Source organism: Sinocyclocheilus grahami, unplaced genomic scaffold (genome assembly GCF_001515645.1).
Source record: "Sinocyclocheilus grahami isolate Dianchi unplaced genomic scaffold, SAMN03320097.WGS_v1.1 scaffold1401.1, whole genome shotgun sequence".
Lineage (NCBI taxonomy): Eukaryota > Metazoa > Chordata > Actinopteri > Cypriniformes > Cyprinidae > Sinocyclocheilus > Sinocyclocheilus grahami.
In genome coordinates this window covers 130,436-155,605 of record NW_015506580.1, presented here as the reverse complement: position 1 = coordinate 155,605, position 25,170 = coordinate 130,436, and the positions used below count along the sequence as shown (strand labels likewise).

Genomic DNA, 25,170 nt, shown 5'->3' with positions numbered 1-25,170 from the left:
ATTGTCAAAGTTGTTAAATATAAAGTCACATTTTGAGAAATAAAATAGCAATTACAGGAAACAAAATTGAGATATAAATTATGAGATATAAATTTACAATGGCTTTTTTTAAATGACAAGGAAACAGCTTCTGTACCATAGCCACACTGCTCATCAGCAAGATTAAATTGGTTAAGCTAGTCAACCAGTATGGTCTTTCTGGTGAAACTGGTTGACCAAAGACATCTTGCTGGTTAAAGCTGGTTCAAAAGCTAGTTAAATATAAAATTCTAGTTAATATATGATTTTTTTTAGCAGGATTGTCTAACATGTGTAGGTGTGTGATGATTCCTTCTGGCAAAAATGTGAAATTGATAAAAAAAAAAAAAAAGTCAATTAATTTCCCACGCCCAGAGTCAATGATTCTATTGGGCTCCATTGAGAGATGTGAACTTCAGGCCGCCTCGGATTGGTGGCTCTCAGCCGAGAGGCGGGTTTATAACCGAGGTGAGGGCGTTTCCAGCCCAGGGTCACAGGTCATCTGGGAGTCCTTCGCCTTTGTGGATGAGGAGGTTGGAGAGGAGAATGGAGACAAGGTGAGAAGAGCTCCACAAGTATTATCACACACTGTTTTCCCCAGAAAAACCCCTAAGAGAACATCTTTGTTCTCTTTTTGTTTTGCTCAGAGGCAGATTTGAAGTTCTCTGATCTGACATCAATAAGCAGAGCTTTATGCCAAATAAATGTTCTTTTCTGAAAATCAAGCAAATTATTTGAGTGTACTAATCTTACACTGTTACTAAAATGATTAACAGGGTAACAGAGTCTCTGAAGAGTGTAACGGCCCACTGGGGTCCACCAAAACCACAGACATCTCCACTAATCACACCACATCTGGTAAGTTTATATGTATTGTTACCTGGCAACAAGTTCTTAAAGGTTCTAGCTGATCAGTATCCAGCTCTACACCAATTCAGCTTATAGACCTTGTGTTAGAATGTATTCACGAAACCAATTCAAGCTCATTCATTCCAGCTAAATGTTCACCAGTAGAAGTGTCTCATATCAAAGTTGGCTTGTTTAAATTGAAGCGGCATTCATCAAATCATAACAGGTGCCCTGCAGTCCGTGAGGAGGACGCTTCATCGTCTTTTCTCCTCGTCTTCCTCATCAGGGCAGACTGAACCAGAGGTGTGTTTTTTTAGATTGTCATTTACTAGGACAGTGTAACTTATTGAAGACGTGAGTGGAGTTAACATGAGTGTATGAGTTTAAAACTAGGAAATCATCTACGGCATGCTTTTAATTATCTCATATCCCTCATTTTGTAAAAACAAATAAAATCTTGTGTACTGTAATGGACCAACAAGTTTATTGGCAATACAGTACATGGTTATGGCAGGAGTTTTGATAAATCTTTGCGCAGACGAATGCACAGACGATTTTATGGAAGGTAAATTTGTTTATATACTGTTGTTTACAGTACACATTGTTTCAAAGCAGCTTCACAGACAATGTTTATTATGTCTTAATGTCTTCATGCTTTATAGTCGCATTTAGCAGATTAGAGCTGGCCAATAATATAGTTTGCATTTTGTGACAATACAGATAATGTTGGACATACTTATATATGCAACTTTATATAAAGATCTGGGTGATACGTACATTTTGCATCAAAATAAATGTATTATTAAAAGTTCAGTTCTTGTTCTGAAGCCTGACAGTGCAAGTTTTATTTTTGTATTACTTTAAAAATAATACTAATACAAATTTTTTTTTTTTTTTTAAATTGAATATGTATCTGCTAAGCCAATTATGTAATTGCCTAAAATTATAGGCTTATGATATTTAGTTAGTGTCATAATTTTCCATGCAAAACCGTTGCCCCTAGTAACTAAAATCAATTGCTTTTTACTTTTGATTCTGTTTTTCCATGTAAAAGTTTTCTTTAACAATTTCTGTTTATTGTTGAAGCTGGCATATTTTAACTGTAAATCGAGAGAAATCTCACATTTTTAGATTCTTGTGTTTTAAAAGCTGGTTGTGACACATTTTGTCTTTTCACTTTCCAGTCCATGTGATCACAATTTCAGTTATCAGCTCGCACCAGCAGGTGGCGTCAAACACGCTGTGTAGGGCAGGTGGAGTCGCAAAACAGGATAAAAAATGTACAGGGTTATTTTGAGTGAATTATGATGTTATCCTCCAAACATTCGTGTATTACTTCTGACCCTCTGTCTCCCTCTCATTCCTCTCTCTGTAGAGCCCCGCAGCTCCTTCTGTAGTTGATAACATGACTCCTGAAGAGGTAGGGTGATGAAGGAATTGATTTATTTTCACTGCAGTTCAGACAGTCGGCTACAATTAGCACGTCAGACCCAAAGCTGTCTGTGAGCTGTCAGTCACTCACAGCGACTTTAGGACCCTGATTATGTTGTATTGGGGTGTTCAGATCAAAGCCTGGGAAGAGGAAGAGCTGGAAAAGCCAATTGACATTGATCAGATCCGTGTTGACCCCTCACCTTTTCAGCTGGTGGAGAGAACATCTTTGCATAAGGTAATCCACAATCTGACTGAGATCACACATGAAATACTGTGTATTATATTGAGGATTTATGTCTTTCCAAGTGAATCGTGATTTAGTCTTTTATCTGTATTTGAATGTCAGTCCAAAGCACTCCTTATTTCATGCCCTCAGGGAAAAGTTTTTCGATAAAAACAGCACCATTATACCCTGCATTCAGGTGTTTATATGTTAATATATTTTTCAAATGTAATGATTTTAATATTATTATTATTATATATATAATTCAATTTTATTTATATATTTTAGAAAACATTTGATGTGGCGATTTAATTAATCTAATTAATCATAAATTAATCGCACATCAAATTTGGCTCAGAAATTACCTCCAAAAGATAAAGTAATTATTGTTAAATGAGAAAAGCATCAAATAGGCAAAAAGTAGCTTTAGAAAGAATTTTTAGGCTGCAATGGCCATGAGATATATATATATATAGAAACGAACAAGCAAACGTTATATTTATGTACAGTATGTATGTGTATATATTAGGGCTGTCGATTTAACACATAAAAAAGATACAATTATTAGTGCATTTAACATACAAGCCCTGCCACAGACCTACGTAGGTTATCTTACATTTCATACAGTTGATTAGTGATAAACATGATCCACTGTGTGATGCAGTTAGAATGCCCCTAAAATTCAAGATATTGGGGCAATAATAACCCTGTATGAGTTTTTGTCTCATATTTAAATTATCGGGTGAACCAATGATTCTATGGCTCGTTCATAAAGAGAGCCATTTACTCCATTCCTGAATAAATCCGCTGTTTGAAGGAACCAAATGAATGAATGACATTTACTGCCACCAACTGGCAGTTTTAGTTTCTTATTTCGAGTATCATTTTATTAAAGAATAATTTCGTATTTACATATTACTAAAACATTAGTAATCTCAATCTCGGCATTATTTATGCAATTGTAATTGCAGTGTAAATGCATTCATGCCACCTCCGAGCTGCAATACACAGGCTGTAAATATAAATTCAATTCAGATGGTTATGAATATGTATGTATAAACACACACACACATATATATATATATATATATATATATATATATATATAAATATGTATATGTGTGTGTGTTTATACATACATATTCATAACCATCTGAATTGAATTTATATTTACAGCCTGTGTATTGCAGCTCGGAGGTGGCATGAATGCATTTACACTGCAATTACAATTGCATAAATAATGCCGAGATTGAGATTACTAATGTTTTAGTAATATGTAAATACGAAATTATTCTTTAATAAAATGATACTCGAAATAAGAAACTAAAACTGCCAGTTGGTGGCAGTAAATGTCATTCATTCATTTGGTTCCTTCAAACAGCGGATTTATTCAGGAATGGAGTAAATGGCTCTCTTTATGAACGAGCCATAGAATCATTGGTTCACCCGATAATTTAAATATGAGACAAAAACTCATACAGGGTTATTATTGCCCCAATATCTTGAATTTTAGGGGCATTCTAACTGCATCACACAGTGGATCATGTTTATCACTAATCAACTGTATGAAATGTAAGATAACCTACGTAGGTCTGTGGCAGGGCTTGTATGTTAAATGCACTAATAATTGTATCTTTTTTATGTGTTAAATCGACAGCCCTAATATATACACATACATACTGTACATAAATATAACGTTTGCTTGTTCGTTTCAGACCCACACCCTGTTCTCTCTCCTGGGTCTCAGTCATGCGTATGTAACTAGTATTGGTAAACTGGTTGGGGTGGTCGCACTAAAAGAGGTAAAGATGATTTATCATCTCTGTCTACATGCATTTCTGCATACTTTCTATCATATGCTAGAGTGTTAGAGTAAATTATTTTGCTTCTCTCTTCCAGCTTCAGAAAGCAATCGAGGGGTCGACTCGTAGCGGAGTGCGACTTCGTCCTCCTCTGGCCAGTTTCAGAGACGCGAGACGCAAGGCCAAAAAGCCTTCTCATTCCCCTTCCGTCCCGTCCTCTCCCACAAGGGACAGAGAGCTGTGGAGTGAGGGAGTGAAAAGAGAAAGTAAAGACGAGTCTGCTGATAGTTGTCTCCAGATAGACGACAAAGAGTGTGATATCGCCACGGACAACAGCAGCAGAAGTACCGTCAGCACCTCTCAGGAGCATTTGCCTTCCCCTTCTTCTTCCACAGTCCCTCTCTCCTCTCTTCATTCTGTGCCCGAAGGAGAGGCGGATACTGATAGAGAGAGTGATGAGGAGCCTTTATAGGTCTATTGTTTGTCATTTTCTCAAATTCAGCTCTCCAGGGGGAGGCAAACCATATTATGGTGCCGCCTTTGAGCCCAGCACGAGCCACAGCGCTGGTGCACGAGAGCTGCAGCATCGGACTTGTTGGTTGATTCTCTACTCTCCGGACAAGACTCTCTATACTCTTTCTTTCTAGATGTTTTTTCACTTGTGTTTCTTTTGTTGTCTATACATTTGTACATATGGACAGTCGGTCTGACACATCTCACTGAATGTCTTCTCTCTCTTTGCTAGTCGATCCCTGTGTTTGTCTGCTGTACCTGATATTATATCACTGTAAAAATGAAAGATTTGTTTCCTTAACAAGCTATTTGCATCTGATCTGACCCTTGTCTTAGTGTAACCTAATGTAGTCAGGTTAATTCAGTCATACTATATTTTTTGACATTTTAGGTTCCCTGATCAAACTTTTTTACTGTATAGATATGCAATTTAAAGCAATATTTCAGGTTCAATATTCAAGTTAAACTCAATTCAGTGTTAATGTTAGCTATAATAATTTTGGTAATTGAAATAAAGCTGAAATAATGCATACAAATTAGATGAAAAACGTTAGTTTAAATTAAATCAAATTAAAGGGATAGTTCACCCAAAAATAAAAATTAGCCCATGGTTTTCTCTCCCTCAAGCCATTCTAGGTGTATATGACTTTCTTCTTTCAGACAAATACAATCTGAGCAATGACTTCTGAGCTTTATAATGGCAGTGAATGGTGCTCGAGATTTTGGAGCAAAATAAAGTGCATCCATTCATCATAAAAAGTGCTCCACACGGCTCCGGGGGGGGGGGGAAATAAAGGCCACCTGAAATGTGTTTGTGTAAGAAAAATATCCATATCAAAACCTCGACCACCATTCACTGCCATTATAAAGCTTGGAAGCTTTTTTTTTTTTTTTTTACTGTAACACTTTACAATAAAGTTCCATTGGTTAACATTAGTTAACATAAACTAACAATGAAAAATACTTCTAAAACATTTATTAATCTTAGTTAATGTTAATTCCAACATATTATTAAAATCAAAAGTTCTATCTATTAATGTTATTTAATGGACCTGAGCTAACATGGACTAAATAAACAGCTGTATTATTAATTAACATTAACAAAGATTAATAAATACTGTAACAATGTATTGCTCATTGTTAGTTAATGCATGAAATATAGTTAACTAATGGAACCTTATTGTAATGTGTTACCCTTTTTTAACTAAAATTAATCAAACAAAAAAAAATATAGCTATAATAAAAGCTGTAAATGTTATAATAGTATACACAATACTAAAATAGCACTGGCTCAATCGACAACATTTGTGGCAATATTCATAAGAACAAAAAATAGTCCTCTATTTATTTAAAAAAAGCAAAAATCTTTGTTCAGTTAAGCATGGGTCAGTTTTTGGATTTAAAGAAGAAGCTTATAATTTTATAAAAGCACTTGCATTAATTCTTCTGTTAAAATTTGTTTTGTTTTTTTAGCTATAAAGCTGTTTAAATCATAATTGTTATTGTCGTCTTAGGGTTTGTGTTTATACATTACGTTGTCATGGTATCAAAGTTGTGAACTTTTAATTCTACACACGAAAAGTTAGTTATTTTATTCACACTAAAACCATGTTCACATTAATATTTTTTATGCCTTGTAGCTATAATATTGAAACATTGTAACATCAGTGTATTGGCCCCATTCACTTCCACTGAAAGTGCCTCACTGTAACCTTGATTTTTGCTTTTTGTATATAAGGAGTAAAATTATTTTTGTGCCACAAATAATGTTGATTGATCTTGTGCTGAACCTGGTATATTCATTCAGGAAGCTGATTTGTTTACTGCATAATTTAAGCTATAAAGTCATGACTTTAAATCTTTGTTTGATTATTTTAACTATTGATGAATATCTGATGAAATTTTATTTGTTTTAATGGTCTGAAGAGCATGCAGACTTTTTTTGTCACGTCTTAAAAATACACAAATACAAAATAATGCTTTGTTTGCTTCATTTATTCTTCATTATTTTGGGGGGGAAATAAAGGAATAGCAGTATTCTTGAAGGTCAGGGAGGTATTTTGTTCGTGCAGGAAAAAGAGATGGGTAAGAAAGAGTCCGATGGAGGAAGAGAAAGAGCACATTGGAAGAACCATCTTAAAACCTTCAGTAAAGCATGCATAGATATACGTACTTCTTATATCACAGCTCAGTCAGTCCCAAATGACTGGATTTGTGTCTGTATAGCTTGCTGAACATGTTGACTCCATGTATTTCAGCGTTATCATAAACAAATGTTATCACAATAATGTTTCTTATCCAAAGTATTACTTCTGAATATGATTCTTAGACCAAGAGGAGGCAACACAGGGTTTGAGTAACAGACAGCTAACATACGAAGGGGAAGAGAGAAAGACAAGAGCGCTAGTTAACAGCGAGAAAGAGAGAGGTAGACCAACGGACCACTTACAGCATCATGCCAACAGACAGTTTTGTAGTGAAACGGCAGTAGAATCGTACAAAAAAAAATCCAGTTGAAATCAGTTCATCTGTAAACAACACAAATGATAAACAACTGCATCCAAGGAAATACATTTGGCTTTGTGTTATTTATTCATTCGTATATTCCTTATCTTACATAAAAAGCAATAAAAGAGAACATTACATCACTCCTTTGGTTGCAGCAGCATGACCTGGCTTCGTGTGATTGCCGTGTCAATTTGATGGGTTGATTATATGATTAAAATCTTTGAGGCATTTGTCAGAGATGGAATCATGAAAATATGGTAGTGGATTTACAGGCACAACAGAGTAAATAAAGAAGTTGGTGCACTTGAATTGACAATGAATCAATCAATTGTCCGATCATGAAGAGTCCATTCATGAGACCAGGCTCCCCTGTTGAAAAAAACAGCATATGATGGTTAGGTATGTTTTGATGCTGGTTTCAGTTGGTCCTTTGCTGGTTTAAACTGGTTCTTTGCTGGTTTAAGCTGGTCCTTTTGCTGGTTTATGCTGGTCATGTGCTGGCAAAGGACCAGCATTAACCAGCAGCAAAAGGACCAGCAAACCAGCAAAGGACCAGCTTAAACCAGCAAAGGACCAGCTGAAGCCAGCAAAGGACCAGCTTAAACCAGCAAAGGACCAGCATAAACCAGCAAAGGACCAGCATAAACCAGCCAAGGACCAGCTTAAACCAGCATCCCAGCGTCAAAACATACCTAACCAGCATATGCTGGGTTTTTTAATAGGGTCGCAGAGTCATGGGTGAGGAACATAAAGGTAATTTAATATCCCTCAGGTGACAAAGTGTGCATTCATAATTCCTTTAAAACCTATGTATTTCTTACTAAGAAACACTGGTGACTTGTTTTCATGTTCCGATAGTCGGCTAAGCAACAAGACTAACACTGCTACAACTTTACAGTAAAACTGAAGTACTCTGAGGTTATTTTCAATCCAATTTCATAACTGAAATGCAAGATGGCACCAGTTGCTTTTTTATAAAATAAGAATGAGTCTGCGATGTGATAAAGATTAAGACAAAATTAGCACCGGTTTTAGTAATCCGCACGATGCCAAGACAGGCTTAAAGTAATCGTGAGATGAGGGGGGAAAACAAAAACAAACGAATGAATGAAATCAAATAAACACAAGACACAAATCTGTGGCCTCAGTTTCAAAATCCATTCCCACGGATCTGCAAAACCTTTGGGAACGGATTGCAGAAGTCTCTTACAGGTGACTTCCCGGGCTCAATACCTGACAAATATGAGCGCAATCAAATTTCAAGTTCATAATCCTTAACGAGTTCTGCAGTGACTTTTGTCACAGTCAGAATCTCCTAATTACTTGATCACCTGAACATACTTGAAGATAAAAGAAACCTTTATGTTTGACATCATTTTGCTTCATGATTCAAAATAAATGAAGGAAGATGAATGATTACATGTCTGAAATATTCTCACCAAGCCAAAGGGATACCATTACAACCAAAGGTGCATTTATCTGAAAATAACAAATAGATATCATACAGGCTGCAAAGTTAAATCCCTCCCCTATATAATTCTTAAATAAATAAATGGGCACATATTATTTCATGTGAGCAACTTTTGGAGTTCTGTATGCTTCACGTAATATAAGAACTTATGACACCAAATCAAAATATAACAGTTATGTTTCAGTTTTACGGTTGGTTTATGCAATGATGTAGACTCTGTTGTTATGTATTTTTATACAGGCTAGTATAAAACATTAACCTTATGACATACAACAAGATGTTTAAGAAAGTGTGTATGATTTTTTTTTCAGTGACAAAAGGTACACAAATACTGTGCACAAAAATCTGTCAGAGCCTCCTCAGGAGTCCAGCAGTGAAATAATATGTACCCCAACATATACAGGAGGGAGTGCACACAATTCTGTAGAAAAATAAACATTGTCCCAACATTGCATAAAGAATCAGTCAATAAATCAATTCATTCAAGTCAACACACTTCATATAGCTATTAATGCTATTTCTTCTTCTCAAGTTTATATTACACACAATCATCAAAGTTGAACCATGTGTCCTCCAAAGAAACCGTCGTAATAACTGGTAGACATTGTTTTCTTTTTTCAAATGTTTAAAAAAAAAATCCTTAGTGAATCATTCATGACATCACAATGCAGGATGATGTAGTTACTTCTGTTTCTGAACCGGACGTCTGCTCCTACTTTGGGACGCATATGCTTCATGTTCGTTTACGAACAAATACACAGTCAATGCAAAATTTGTAGCATCATAGTTACTGTATAATCAATGACCATGACAATCAGGAAGACACCTGTGCAGTTCGAAATTCCAAATGGCCTGAGTTTTTCATGAGGTCACTTTGAACTCGAATCAAAGTCCATTTCCATTCTCATTCTGCGGAAACATTTTTCCTTGTTATCTTGGTAAAGGATATTTACAGCATGTGAATCCAGGTCCTGTTCTATTCTTCCCTTGATAGCTAGTGAAAAGAACTGTAGGCAATGGAATACATGTTTTGGAACAGAAATTATGACATGCTTTATAATAAAAATTAAGTAGTCATCAAGAACTGGTCCTGCAAGTGTAACAATAAGTACATGTACGAGTCGCCAACAGGACTGTTCTGACAAAAATGTTTACTGTAGTATTCTTCTATTTTTGTAATTTGAGGTTATGAGGCATCACCTATCCATCTTTCTCCTCTCAGTTGTCATTTATCATGAAAACAAGCTAATAACAAATAATTGGATCAGAGTTCATTTAATCTAGATATTTCAAAACCATCCTGAAGCCAATGTTTGACTAAACCAGAGCAAAAACAAAAAATTCCATGTGATTAAAAGAAAATGAGAAATCTGGGATCAGAACTCAAGTTCAGGGGGAAGTGACTTTTTGTCTCATAAAACAATTTTCTAAAAGGCATCTGTCCTTCTCCCAACAACCAATGCCAGTGCAAAAAAGTCCCCACCCCCCAGCCAATCAAGTCGCTAAACACACAGATCTCACAGAGTCCTTCTCAAGCTCAGCTCAGAGTACTGAGGTCCAGTGCAAATATCTATACAATTTTGTATAGGACTCCAGAGTACACTGACAAACATCATGCATGCCAAATGACACACAGAGAGGGAAGCACTCTATGTTACAATCCAGTATGAAATATATCTGTGAGTATGTGTGCGTGTGAAAAAGTTCATATTACAACTACAAAAATTAACTAAAAATAAATAAATTAAATATAAAATAAATTAAAATAAATGCTAAATAATAATGGGTCTAATTATGTGGCAAATAAAATCTAAAAATGTTAAAAGCTGTATGTAAGAGTTTGAGCGATTTAATCAGTATAATTAGCTTAATTTAAGAACAGTAAAAGTCGCTATGCTGCCATACAAAGCCAAAACAGTATTAAAATTGAAAATCAAATCAGTCAATAAATCAACCAATTGAATTTTTCTCAGTTCCAGTTTTGCTGTAGTTACTGCATTTCTCCTTTGTATGGCAGTATGAGAGAACATCACAGGTATAGGTGTATATATTAGTGTTTGTACACTACCATTGAAAAGTTTGGGGTCAGTAAGTTTTTTGAAAGAAATTAATTCTTTTATTAAGCAAAGATGCATTAAATTGATCCAAAGTAACACTAAATACATATCTATGAGATTTCTATTGAACATAAATGCTGTTGTTTTGAACTTTCTTATTTATTATCTATCTACCACGGTTTCCACAAAAATAATAAGCAGCACAACTGTTTTCAAGATTGATAATGATTTTGACAGATCATGTGACACTGAAGACTGGAGTAATGGCTGCTGAAAATTCAGCTTTGCCATCACAGGAATACAATACAATTTAGAAAAATACTAAAATAGAAACAGTTATGTTATAATGTAATAATACTTCATAATATTACTGTTTTTATATTGCATTTTTGATAAAAAAAATGCAGCCCTGGTGAAAAAAGGGTTCTTCCAAAAACATTGAAAAAATCGTACTGACTCCAAACTTTTTGAATCTATTTGCTTGAGTTTATGAGGGTCTGAATACCGTACATATTGAATAAACAGCCGACAGAACTGTGTAGATGAGTGGTTGGTTTCAGTTAATTGGTTTTTATGTTTTACACCACAGAAACTTCTGTGTTGAACCTGTGTTTCTCCCATTTTTCTTTTTTAATAAATCTGCAAAAATGTCAACAATTCTGTGTTTTTCTGTCAATATGGGGTGCTGTGTGTACATTAATGAGGAAAAAAATGAACTTAAATGATTTTAGCAAATGGCTGCAATATAACAAAGAGTGAAAAATTTAAGGGGGTCTGAATACTTTCCGTACCCACTGTAGATGGCCAAATCCAGTCTTTTACATATAAAGGGGTGTGTTTGGAAGTATACAGAGCGAAAACTGAAGAGGAAAAGAGGGAATTTGTGTTGTATTGAGTGTATGTGATCTCTTATGATGTGTCTTTGTGGGAACTGATGTTCTGAAGGGCATGGGTTGAAAAAGCTTGTGTTTACTGTCTATTTTACAATTGTATATTTATTTTTTGTTGTTGTTTTCTTAGAAAATAATAGTATTATTATAATCATTATGGTTTATTAACTATAGTTTCTTTATTTTGAATAACGAGTGCCAACACTCCTTGTAAAAGCATGCACATATTTAAGCGAATGTTCTTCAAATTCATCGTCCTGAATTACATACCTCCAACTCTATCACTCCATTCCAAACACGGTGAGTATTCCTCCATCTCTCCTCTCCCAGTTCCAAGGATTTCTCATTCCCATTCTGTGCCTTCCTTTTTCAGACATCCATAATATAAGGCTTACAAAAAAGTATCATAGTGTTCACGTAAGCAGTGCAGTAACTTTCAGTTCTGCTTTTCCATTTTGGGTTCGAGCAGTCACTTGAATTCCATCACAATGGTGTTTGATTCCTGAAATAGGAGTTGGTATTGTTTGATTAAGCTGATTGAAATGTCTAACCAGCTTAAGTCTCATGCCGGCCACTTAGTTGGTTGCCGTGACGTCTACAGATGATGATTCTGACTCCTCCTTTTCCTCAAGCTCTTCAATTACAGATGGTGAGACATCAAACGCCTTGCGCTCTGTGCTGAATTCTCCAGGGGCTTGGCCTGGACTGCTTCCTCCCGTCGAGGTCACTTCCTGCGTTACTGGAGATGGAATTAATGTTACTGGTTCTGGTTCCATACATAACGTTACCTCTTCCTCCTGGAAAAGAGGCTGGATGTTAGACTGGGTACATGTCATTTCCTGTTTACAGCTGCAGTGTGTAATTTCTGTGCCAAAAGTGGCACTAAACAAATTCACAAAACAACTTTCAAAACATTTGTTTTGCAATTTTGTTTAGTGGCTGGAATGAGACTTAAACAGGTTTTGTGTTGGGATAACACTTAACAAATAACATTTGGGACTCAAATAAACAGACCATTGTTGAAAGTTGTTTTAGCGACACTTGCCGTACTTCCATGCTGGTTCAACAATATAGGACTGCTGTTATTGATGTCACTCACAGGTGAATGGTGAAGTATTAATAGGTTCCCTTACACATTTATGCACATGTGCATTATTAAAAAATGGCACTGATTGTTGATTGTTGTTGGGGCGGGATTATCCATTGGCCTGACCAATAACAGCAGGGGGGAGTTTTAAAAAAACCTGTCTGAAAACAGTCATTATTTTTGCAGTTTCTTTTGGTGATGCTGTTGGCACAGAAATTACACACTTCAGCACTAGAAAAGTTGCACACTGTAGCTGTAAGAACTGATTTAAACTGTGACTCATACCTGATTCCAACAGTGAGAGGAGTTATAGAAACTTCTCATTTTCTAGCTGCTGACAGAAATAGCATTTTTTCAAAAAAAAAATTTTTTTTCATATTAACTGTCTGTTGAGATGCTGTTCTATTCATGTTTATTTCATGCCATAACTTGTATTAAAGTTGAAGAGACGATACCGCTTGAACTGTGGCACTGTCGACACATTTAAAAGCATCAAAGCTGCATTCATTGTTTGAATTTCATGATAGAATGGACAGAATTTGAAAGATGAGGCTTTGTTTCCTATCAGAAGCACAAAGCTCTTTTATTGGAGATTATTGGAGGTTTATTGCAATGAACAAAAACTTATTTTGATAGTTTTAATTAACCACACCATCACTGATTTTAGACTCAGTGTAGTTGTCAATTGTAAGTGGATTATGTTCATAGTTAATGTGATGAACTACACCTGTGGTTACTCTGTTATGACGTCTGCGTAAACTTGAGATTGCTGACTTCATACATACACTAACAATTATGCTGGGACCAGTTGGTCAAGAGATTTCTAGAAAAGTGAAGTTAGTTTTGAGAAAAAGTCTAGCAGATATCACTTGATATTTTGTTTTTAGTGCAAAAACATTCAGATATTTGGCTTAAGTGTCATGTAAGGGCCCCTGCACGTTTTATTTTATTATTATTATTATTATTATTCACTCACTTTGATCTCTTCCTCCTCCTGGGCTTCCAGTAAAGGTGAGTGATCTGTCGTCACCTCCTCTGAGGGGGCTGTTAGATTTCCATCTACTGCTACAGGCATACCCATGTAGCCCACCATGTCTGCCTGATAGGCCTCTGTCTGCGCTGCCCCCCACAGATCCACTAATGGCGGGTGAGTGAGGGGAGGCAGGCTGTGGATGGTGCTGTTGGGAGTAGCTTGTAAAGACTGAGTGGCACTCTGTAGTCTTTGCTCCAAGATCTGCAAATAGACCGAAAAACAGCTCAAGTTTCCATTGCGGTAACAGAGCACAAGCCACTCTTTCAGCTGCCTCTTTTTCCCATTCATGTTATCCATGCCAAAAAATTCACATGAACCAAACCAACCAGCAACCAAAATTACAAACTTTGATTTAAGCAAAATAAATAAATTTGCATATTTATTAAAAATATTATAAGCAATGAACTAAGCATCTCATAAAACAATAGCAATAACTGATAAGAAATTATAGTATATATAATGATCATATGTCAGTAGTTTAATTAGATAATATATTTATTCAATTCAATTCAAGTTTATTTGTATAGCGCTTTTCAGGATACAAATCGTTGCAAAGCTACTTTACAGCAAATTAAGTTTCTACAATATTTAGTGGTAGCTTATCAGTGGTGACTGTCAGTTAATGTTCATATGGCAGAAATGTACGGAAAAATCAATTAAAGATGTAATCAAATAAGATGAACACTATTAACGGCAATTATTATATGATGCAATCAAACTTATAGCAAAATGTGGTAGTTCTGTATGTTGTTTCAGGGTTGGCATCATCTGAGGTCCTCGGAGGGGTTGGCATCATCTCTTCTCAGGTGTTCTGGATCCAGACTGAAGCTTGTGTAAATCCTAGTTACCACGGGATGTCAATCCCTGGTAAGTAGCTGCTGTTCCAACCAAGCAAAATTGATTTGTTTAACTCAGGCTAAAGAATAATAACGATATAACTGCAGTACGAGATTATGAGATGCATTATTTGAATGCTTGGCCAAAGAGATGTGTCTTTAATCTAGATTTAAACGGAGAGAGTGTGTCTGAACCCCGAACGTTATCAGGAAGGCTATTCCAGAGTTTGGGAGCCAAATGCGAAAAAGCTCTACCTCCTTTAGTGGACTTTGCTATCCTAGGTACTACCAAAAGTCCAGAATTTTGCGACCTTAGGGAGCGTGATGGATTGTAGCGTGGTAGAAGACTAGTTAGGTACGCAGGAGCTAACCCATTAAGGGCCTTATAGGCAAGTAATAATATTTTGTAACTGATATGGAACTTAATAGGTAGCCAGTGCAGAGACTGTAAAATTAAATTTTCTTGACCTGGTAAGGACTTGTAACTGTATGTTTCGTAACTTGGCAATGTTTCTAAGATGGAAGAATGCTGTTTTTGTAACATGGGAAATGTGATTTTCAAAAGACAAGTTGCTATCTAATATAACACCCAGATTTTTGACTGTAGAGGAGGTAACCGTGCATCCGTCTAGTTGCAAATTGTAATCCACGAGATTCGGCGTACTGTCTTTTGGTCCAATAAGTAATATCTCTGTCTTATCCGAATTTAATAGGAGAAAATTATTGGTCATCCATTCTTTTACATTTTTAACACACTCCGTTAGCTTAGATAATTTAGAAGTTTCATCTCGTCTTGTTGAGATATATAGTTGAGTATCATCAGCATAACAGTGGAAACTAATCCCGTATTTCCTAATAATATTACCAAGGGGCAACATGTATATCGAAAATAGCAGAGGACCTAGGACAGATCCTTGTGGCACTCCATATTTTACTGGTGATAATTGAGATGACTCCCCATTTAAATGAACAATGTGGTAGCGATCGGACAGGTAGGATCTAAACCATCTTAAAGCCTGCCCTTGGATACCTGTATAGTTTTGTAATCGATCTATCAGTATGTCATGATCTATAGTATCGAATGCAGCACTAAGATCAAGTAAAACTAGCAATGAGACACAGCCTTGGTCTGACGCAAGAAGCAAGTCATTTGTAATTTTAACAAGTGCAGTTTCTGTGCTATGGTGGGGCCTGAAACCTGACTGAAATTCTTCATAGAGATCATTTTTTTGCAGGAAGGAGCACAATTGAGCAGACACAACTTTTTCTAAAATTTTAGACATAAAAGGAAGATTTGAGATGGGTCTGTAATTAGCCAGTTCACTAGGATCTAGTTGTGGTTTCTTAATAAGAGGCTTAATGACCGCCAGCTTGAATGTTTTTGGGACGTGACCTAAAGACAACGACGAGTTAATAATATTGAGAAGCGGTTCTTCTGCTACAGGTAACAACTCTTTCAGTAATTTAGTGGGTACAGGATCTAACAGGCATGTTGTTGGTTTAGATGCAGTGATAAGTTTATTTAGCTCTTCCTGTCCTATAGCTGTAAAGCACTGCAGTTTATCTTTGGGTGCGATGAATGAAGCTGAAGTATTATACGCTGTAGAATCTACATTTGTTGTTGTATTTCTGATGTTATCTATTTTATCAGTGAAGAAATTCATAAAGTCATTACTATTAAACTGTGAGGGAATATTTAGATCGGGTGGCGTCTGGTTATTTGTTAATCTAGCCACTGTGCTAAATAAAAACCTTGGATTGTTTTGGTTATTTTGGTTATTTTCTATGAGTTTGTGGATATGCTCGGCCCTGGCAGCTTTTAGAGCCTGTCTATAGCTGGACATACTGTTTTTCCACACAATTCTAAAAACTTCCAAGAAAGTTTTTAAAATATACAAATCTTTTTTACAGTTGTCTGTCTGTCTGTCTGTCTGTCTGTCGTTCTAACATTCTATCCGTTGTCCTATCTATCTATCTATCTATCTATCTATCTATCTATCTATCTATCTATCTATCTATCTATCTATCTATCTATCTATCTATCTATCTATCTATCTATCTATCTATCTATCTATCTATCTATCTATCTATCTATCTATCTATTTCATCCGACAATTTAGTTTTTTCTTACCCCAGCTTATACAAATAGATTTTTTATTTGCAATGTTTCATGGGAATGGGCAATCACTGCTGCACATTTTTGGCAAAAATATCAAACATCAAGTTGAAATCACAGTGAGCAATGTCTTCTAGGGAAGCATATATCATCATTTTGGAGTCACAGAGCTCATGGTAGGTCTTGAAACGTTTATACATAATTTTGTTTATTTTTTAGTAATTTTTTTTTATTTACATTTAGAACCCGACTTGTGCTCTATTGTGTTACTATTGTGTTATTGATAGGATTTGTAGTGTTTAATTCCCCATTTGCTCCAGTGAGACCTCAACTACTGTGACGATCAATGGCTTCTGGTTAAAGGCTGAATGATGGAACCTGACGGAACCAAGTTTTTACTGCTGATCCTGGGGCTGCTGTTGAAATGGCCACTGGGACCTGTGCTGTTCAACGCCAACATGATGCTGCAGCCAGCAGAGCAAGAGATGTCGTTGCAGTAGATGCTAATTGAAATGGCAGTTTTGTAACTCACCTGTTGTTGAAACTAGCAGCAGCAATGCCTTATGGGAGTATTATGTCAATGTGCCAACAAACTGTTGTTGAAGAGGCATATGGAAGATACATTTTATGACAACTCTGTTACTATTACAGGAGATGATGATGCAAAGATTCTGCTACATAAAAATGCTTTGTACAAAAAATAATGTGATTTCTATTATTCTCAAAATAATGTGAGTTGAGAATTTCATAATGGCCATAAATTATAAAATGATTATTGCCAGTTTTATTAACATTTTTCCAATAATATTTTACATTAAGGTTCCGGTTGTTAATTAGTTAACGATGAAAAAGATTTTATTTAAGATTTATTATTAATGTTAATTTCAACATTCAAAGACTTCTTCACACAGGGCCATGTAGTTTTGGATTTTGTTTTCCCTTAATAATAAAAACCTTCATTTAAAAACTGCATGTTGTGTTTACTTGTGTTATTTTTGACTAATATTAAAATTTGTTTGATGATCTGAAACATTAAAGTGTGACAAACATTAAAAAAAAATAAGAAAATAAGGAAGGGGGCAACACTTTTTTACACCACTGTATATATATATATATATATATATATATATACTGTATATATAAATAATTATATATAACTAATAAATTGTTCAAATTAAGTTGTATACGTTAATATTATTGAATGAACATGAGCTAATATGAAATAACAATAAACAATGTTGTTTTTATTAAACTAATGTTAATAAAGATAAAAAATACAGTAACGTGTATTGCTTATTGTTAGTTAATTAACTACCATTAACAAATAATATTTATTCATCGTTTTGAAGATTATTAACCTTTTTAAAGATTAATTCATCTTAGTTTATGTTTAATTATTAAAATTAAAAGTTGTATCTGTTAATATTATTTAATGAACGTGAGCTAATATTAATTAACAATAAACAGTGTTATTTTTATTAACTAATGTTAATAAAGATAAAAAAATCCTGTAACATGTATTACTTATTGTAAGTGAATTAACTAAATAACTAATAGGACCTTATCGTAAAGTGTTACCATTTTTTCTTTTTCTTTTTTCTTCTTTTTTAACCATTTTTTAAACCACTATTTCATATTTTATTTATTTATTTTTCTAAGAAAAAAATTATAAAAGAATATGTCAGACAACTGAATGGTTTCTTTTCAAGAACTGAATACTCTTATTTATTTATTATGATATCAGGACACTTGTGTCACACTAACTTTTTTGACTTCATGCCCATAAAAAAAAATCTAAATGAAATTGAATTCAGGATTACAAACATTCTGATCATAGAGGAGGTGCAAGTCACTGAATTGCACTTTTAAATAAATGAATAGATCTGTTAATGTGGGTGATTAAATAAACATGCACAGCTCACGCACTGCTTACACATGCAGTATGAAACAGGCCTTATGGGATTTGTAGTTTTATGACTCACCTGTAAAGCACCTGTTATTGTTGCAGGGGCTTATGGGAGTTGTAGTGTTCTCACTCACCTGTTGCTGTTGTTGATACTGCAGGAGCTGTTGCTGCTGGTATTGATGGATCTGGTGCAGGTGCTGGATCTGCTGAAACTGGTTCTGATACTGCTGCTGCTGTTGCTGTTGTGACAGGAAGTGAGCTGCTGAATTTGGGTCATATCCTCCCTCAGTCCCGACAGCCATGACATATGAACCGGTGGCAGGAGAGGCCACACCTGACTGTTCATTACTAATTGGCTCCCAAGCATCAGAGGAAGAAAGGCAATAAAGACCCTGGGAGATGTAATTGTGAGGCCACACCTCTGCAGAAGAATGGTGCATTATCTGGTCTGAAAGAGACAGAGAAAAAGAAAATATTACAAACTTCAAGGGTAACATTCTGTATATTTTACAGAATGCTAGTTCTAAATCTCAGATCATTTTCCTCACAGCCTGTGCTGATCTGAGTTGTCGTCTGGTGATTATTATATGGCTACTTACCAAATAAATAAATAAGTGGATGTGAAATATTGATCTGAGTTGAAATTCTTTCATTATGTTAGATGAAAGAGAACCCAGAGTAACATGAGAGAAATTAAACTAACACAGTTACAGTATGAAGGAAATACATTACCAAAACCAATCAGAATCAAGTATTCCAGAGAGCCATAAACAATTATTATTGATCAGCGTCCTGCATATGGATTAGGTATGAACTAAAGTCTTCAAAGGAAAATATTCTTTAGAAAAACAAATAAAGGGTTGTCAAATTAAATCAAAGAAGTAAAATAAATGATATTATTTGACATGTTTCATCATTTGGCTGCTTTTAGATTCACTTTTATGTCATAGTCATAGCTCTTAAAAAGACTTTTATGATGCTTTGATTGGACACAATGTGCAGATATTAATATATTTGAGCCCACATCCATAACAAAGCCTCGAAATTTCCATTATTTTCATTTTGAGCCAAATTCTGTGACTTTTCAGCCTCATCTGCACGCAACGGCACAATATTTTCTAAATTATATCCGATTATAAAACAATGCTGAATAATAATAACTGCACATTCTATTTCTGTTGGTGAAATCTCTTGCCTCAGTTTACGCCACGGCCATCATTGTAAAACGAAAATGAGTGTTCACTCATTTCACCCCTCCGGCAGGGCAGAAATGAGATGCTTTATTTACTGAGGAAATGGCTTTGTAATGTAGCATAACACTCACTTGTACATAGACTGCCCACTGAGTTTATTCTTCTCTTGCCCTTTTTCTCTCTATAGACCTTCTATGGCAGCATCCTAATTGGAATGAAACCCCAGAAATAACTGATTTGTGCTCTACAGCAAACAACTTGACTCACAAATGATTTCATTACAAGTGATTCAAGAGGAATGATGCAATACTATAAAACTAACAAGCATAAATACAAGTAGCACACACATTTTGGGAAACAAAAAGTCATTTATTTGTTTTTAATTTTTTAATTTATCAGTACTTTTTTACTGTAATGTACATTTACATTTATTCATATTCATATGCTTTTATACAAAGTGATACAGTTGAAAAGTTTGATGTTAATAAGATTTTTTTTTTAGCAATACTTTTCGATAGAATAGAATAGAATATATTTTTAAAGAAATTTAAACTTTTATTCAGCAAAGATACATTAAATTGATCTAAAGTGACAGGAAAGACTTGCAGCTTTAGAAAAAATTAAGAGACCACTGCAAAATTATCGGTTTCTCTGGACAACATTTCTCCCAAGTTACAAATAAACATATTGTCATTTAGAGTATTTATTTGCGGAAAATTACAACTGGTTAAAATAACTGGTCAAAAAAGATGCAGTGTTTTCAGACCTCGATTAATGCAAAGAAAACAAATTAATATTAATTTTTAAACAACACAATACTAATGTTTTAACTTAGTAAGAGCTCCGAAATCAATATTTGGTGGAATAACCTTGATTTTCAGTCAGGGCTTTCATGCATCTAGGCCTGCTCTCCACCAGTTTTTCACATTGATGTTGGGTGACTTTATACAACTTCTGGCGCAAACATTCAAGCAGCTCGGCTTTGTTTGATGGCTGGTGATCATCCATCTTCCTCTTAATCACATTCTAGAGGTTTTCAGTGGGGTTCAGGTCTGGAGATTGGGCTGGCAATGCTACAGGATCTTGATCTGGAGGTCCTCCATCCACACTTTGATTGACCTGGCTGTGTGTCAGGGAGCGTTGTCCTGCTGGAAAAACCAGTCCTCAGAGTTGGGGAACATTGTAAGAGCAGAAGAAAGTTTTCTTCTAGGGCAACCTTGTACATGGCTTGATTCGTGCGCCTTTCACAAAGACAAATGTGCCCGATTCCAGCCTTGCTGAAGCACCCCCAGCAGTGTTCGAACTATACCGTGGGTTTGTGCGCTTGCGCATGCCTCAAAAGAGGGCTTACAATGACTTACAAAGATACATAACAGCTACAAATGTATGCACTACTTGCTTTATGCAAGCACTATATAGGATAAATCACTATACAGGATTTACCCTATTATACTTTATCGACACGAATTGATAGGTGAAACAACAAACAGCCACCCACAAATAGTCTAAAAACAAAGCATCAGGTTGTTTTGGAGTTCACATGAACAACGGTTAACGTAAAGTTACTCGTCGTCAGGCTACAGAAGAATACCATAATTCCTCCGTTCAATTAGGCCTAAGACATCGAGAGTCATGCAGACCTATAACAACCCAGCCACAACACATAAAAATAAAGGTGCTTCAAAAGGTTCTTCAAGCGATGCCATAGAAGAACCATTTTAAGTTCCACAAAGAACCATTTAGTCAAAGGTTCTTTAAAGAACCATCTCTTTCTTACCTTTTTGTAATCTGAAGAACCTTCTTTCTCCACAAAACCACAGCAGTGGTTTTTATACCTTTCCTCATTAAAAAAAAATATTTGGTTGAGGTGATCACCTAATCAGTACTTCATTAAGCAAAATGAGGTTTAGATTTTGGATTTATGCTAAATCCTTAGCATAAATGGCGTTGCCATTTGGCATGCAGATGGCTTTGGTTGTTCTGAGCTCTCATGTGAGTCTGTAAGGCTGTATTGAACTGTTCAGTGGATTAGTTCTTGTTCTCCAGAGAGTCACGGGTCCCTGACCTATAGGTATTCATTTATTCAAAACCCAATGTGCACTGCATTCCGAATGCAATATGGCAATCCCACCCTCACTCTAGGGGGCTTTCAATGGAAAGCTTTCTTCTTAGAGAAGCCTCTTAGCGTTGGACTAAATAAATAAAGGAAAACAAAAGAAAATGCCAAATTTTTCAGTCGTTATGGAATTAGTCATGGATTTCAGCCATATCTTCTTCACATATTCTTTGAGCTGAGAAGGAAAGATGAGCTAAGTTGTTGAGAGAATGTGTTTAATTGTGGTTTATGACAGCACGTTGCCTGAATAATTGCAGCACTCATCAGAGCTCACACTGTGAGACGGAAGTTCTGTTGCTAAATTGATTTTATTCCTAAGTTTCCAGCCTAAAGCGCAGTAGGAAGAGGTACAGTAATTCTCTGAGCTTGCAGGTGCATGCTGGGAAATGTAGTCAGTACCTCGGCTGGAGATGCTTTCCTGGTTGGCCTCGCTCAGGTGGGCTATGCTTCCCTGATTAGATCCAACGCTTGTGCTCTCGCCGTCCATAGAGCTCCAGGCCAGCAGCGTCGCCTCAGAGATCGCAAACTGCTGAAGCACACCTGACAAATTCAGGATTACATTGTTTATTGTTGGCCATAAAACCACATCAAAACTTTCTTCTGTAGCTAAGTTTTAAAGAAAGAATAAGAAAGTTTAAGTGAGAACAGGACAGTTACATTTATGAATACATAATTTGTGTATTTATACTTGTTTGTATTTTGATGCTATTGCTATTCAACTTCTGAATGTAACAGGGTGTTATTGGCTAATTATGGAATATGTTTGTGACTAATATTAATTTGACCCTCAACCACTAAAACCACCTGTGTTTGGACCATATATAATGATTTATATAGATTAAAATATACTCTATAGTTCAATAGTTTGGGGTCAGTAATATTTTTTACTTGAAAATATTTTTACACTGTTAACAAAAAAACTATTTTAAATAGATGCTGTTCTTTACTTTATCAAAGAATCTTTAGCTTTTTATTTATCAAAGAATCCCGAGTTAAAAAGTATCAGGTTTCCAGAAGCATATTAGAATGATTTCTGAAGGAAAATTTCTGACACTGAAAACTGAAGTAATGGCTGCTGAAAATTCAAACTGATGATTAAAAATTTTTTTTAAATCAAACAATGCAGCCTCGGTGAGTAAAACATCTTTCAAAAACATTTAAAAATCATACCAACCCAAAACGTTTGAATGGTAGTTCATATTGAACCCAAGAATACATAAACAAACAAACAAGCAAAAAAATAAATAAACACATGGGTCAAAGACGAAAAAGGGTTTAAGCATAAAAACAATAAGTTTAATACTGCTTTATTATCATCTATTAAATTATTTATTATTCTCACACTTCTGTCACCTGACTGTGGAAATACTATAAAGAATACGAGTAATGTGAGTACTATAAAGACTACAAGTGAAAGTGTCTGATGTTGAACCTACAACAATTTAGATGTTGAACCACTATACACTTCCACATTGTGGGTCTTTCGAATGTTGAGCATCTTCAGTAATTTCTAAGCAATAGATTTTGTGTAAGGTCTTTCTATCTGTTAAACACTCTGTCTCTCACCTGCAGTGAAGCGAGCCTCCTTCTCTCCGTCACTGAGGTCGCTGTATGCGTCATTCTCCAGCTTGCGCTCTTGTTGGAGGTGCAGACTGGAGGTACGTCCCGTTCCACTGCCCCCCACGCCCACCGTCTGCATGCCCCAGTTCTGCCACTCAATCATGTGGGCCACACGCCCCTGGGCCATCGCTGTCGGCTTTGTCACCTTGTCCTTCATAGAGCGAGACACTCCTGATGCGGACGGACAGACAGAGGGTGGATGATGGCATAAGAAGGCAGCGAGAGAAGGTTTTTAGATTATGGCGAGAAAGGGGGGAAAAACGAGAAGAGAAGAAAATTAAGTAGCTTTACAGTATGAGGTCACCTGCTCAGAGACTCTATGGGGTATATGGGTGGATGTAACATGGAAATTGGGAATAGTGTGCTATTGAATAATGTGCTCAGAGGTTGCGCTACAAATATTACCAGAGGTGGACAGTAGTGAAGTATTTTTACTCTGCTGTTAAATTACTTTTCAGTAGTATTTTTTTAATTGGACAGTATTTTTCTTTAGAAAACTTTACTTCACAACATTCCAAAGCATAATATTGTACATTTTACTGCACTACGTTTCATATAAAATATAATTTAATACTTAATTACATTAGAAATCTATTACTTTCTTACTTTTACTCAAGTAAAAGTAATTCAAAGATTTACTTGAGTACAAGACAATACTACATTTTTAATGTTCTTAAGTATTAAAGGTAAAACAAAACAATTTATTTATGAAATGAAGTGCAGTAAAAAGTATGACATTATGCTTTGGAATGTAGTGAAGTCAAGTTTTCCAAAGAAAACCTCTACAGATACATTTTAAAATGACTTGAGTAAAGTAAAAAATAATTCATTACTGTCCGCCTCTGAATATTACCGGTTAGCTACTCTTACAGACTGAGTTACAAAGTTCCCATCATTATTTATTTTTATCTGTTGTGATTGTTTAAGTTTTGTTGATTATTATTCAGAGGCGGACAGTAACTAAGTGCATTTACTTGAGTATTGTACTTAAGTACACTTTTTGAGTATCTGTACTTTACTTGAGTATTATTTTTTCTGGGAACTTATGACTTTAACTTCACTACATTTGAAAGACAAATATTGTACTTTTCACTCCACTACATTTCTATCAAGGTCCTCGAAGTAGAAAGTCGTTACTACTGTATGTAGCAGCTTTGAAAGTCAGTGGGTGATTTTTTTCTTCTCTAAAACAGTTTATGAGTAATCACTCTTGTAGGGCTACATGAAGAGATTTCCCAGTATTTTTTGAACACTGACCAATTGCAAATGTGATATTTATTTACAGCAATTCAATAATAAGAAGTTAATATTGTGGTATATGTTAGACACAATATTGTCTGATTTTGCTAAATTGTGTACGTGAAAATATTACCTATAAAGCCACAGAAGAACTGTTGTGCATCTCCTAATAAAACACAAAAGGTGTTGGACTGAAGCAGCACTGCACAGACTGGTCTGTGTGTAACACCAAAGTACAGCGAGAGCGATTAGACAGCAT

General features: G+C 35.4%; 2 protein-coding genes across 6 annotated transcripts in view; one reads left to right on the top strand and one right to left on the bottom strand.

Moving 5' to 3' along the window:
• Nucleotides 1–4,938, top strand: part of LOC107569998 (chloride channel protein 1-like) — a 29,984-nt gene extending 25,046 nt beyond the window's left edge. Inside the window, exons 17-23 of the mRNA XM_016256185.1 lie at nt 394–575; nt 795–876; nt 1,094–1,170; nt 2,243–2,287; nt 2,432–2,536; nt 4,240–4,326; nt 4,424–4,938. Of these exons, the coding sequence (XP_016111671.1) occupies nt 394–575; nt 795–876; nt 1,094–1,170; nt 2,243–2,287; nt 2,432–2,536; nt 4,240–4,326; nt 4,424–4,798 (953 nt within the window). The 3' untranslated portion in view covers nt 4,799–4,938. The remainder of the gene's footprint in view (nt 1–393; nt 576–794; nt 877–1,093; nt 1,171–2,242; nt 2,288–2,431; nt 2,537–4,239; nt 4,327–4,423) is intronic.
• Nucleotides 4,939–11,678: 6,740 nt separating this feature from the next.
• The window catches only part of LOC107570000 (protein FAM131B-like), a 55,963-nt gene continuing 42,471 nt past the window's right edge, over nt 11,679–25,170 (bottom strand). For 4 of the 5 annotated variants that reach the window (XM_016256189.1, XM_016256190.1, XM_016256191.1 and 1 more), the window contains 5 exons: nt 23,619–23,843; nt 22,452–22,592; nt 18,878–19,191; nt 13,829–14,086; nt 11,679–12,562 (listed from right to left, as the gene is read on the bottom strand). In XM_016256189.1, the coding sequence (XP_016111675.1) occupies nt 12,341–12,562; nt 13,829–14,086; nt 18,878–19,191; nt 22,452–22,592; nt 23,619–23,843 (1,160 nt within the window). In that variant the 3' untranslated portion in view covers nt 11,679–12,340. The remainder of the gene's footprint in view (nt 12,563–13,828; nt 14,087–18,877; nt 19,192–22,451; nt 22,593–23,618; nt 23,844–25,170) is intronic. The other variant, XM_016256193.1, reaches the window with a different exon arrangement.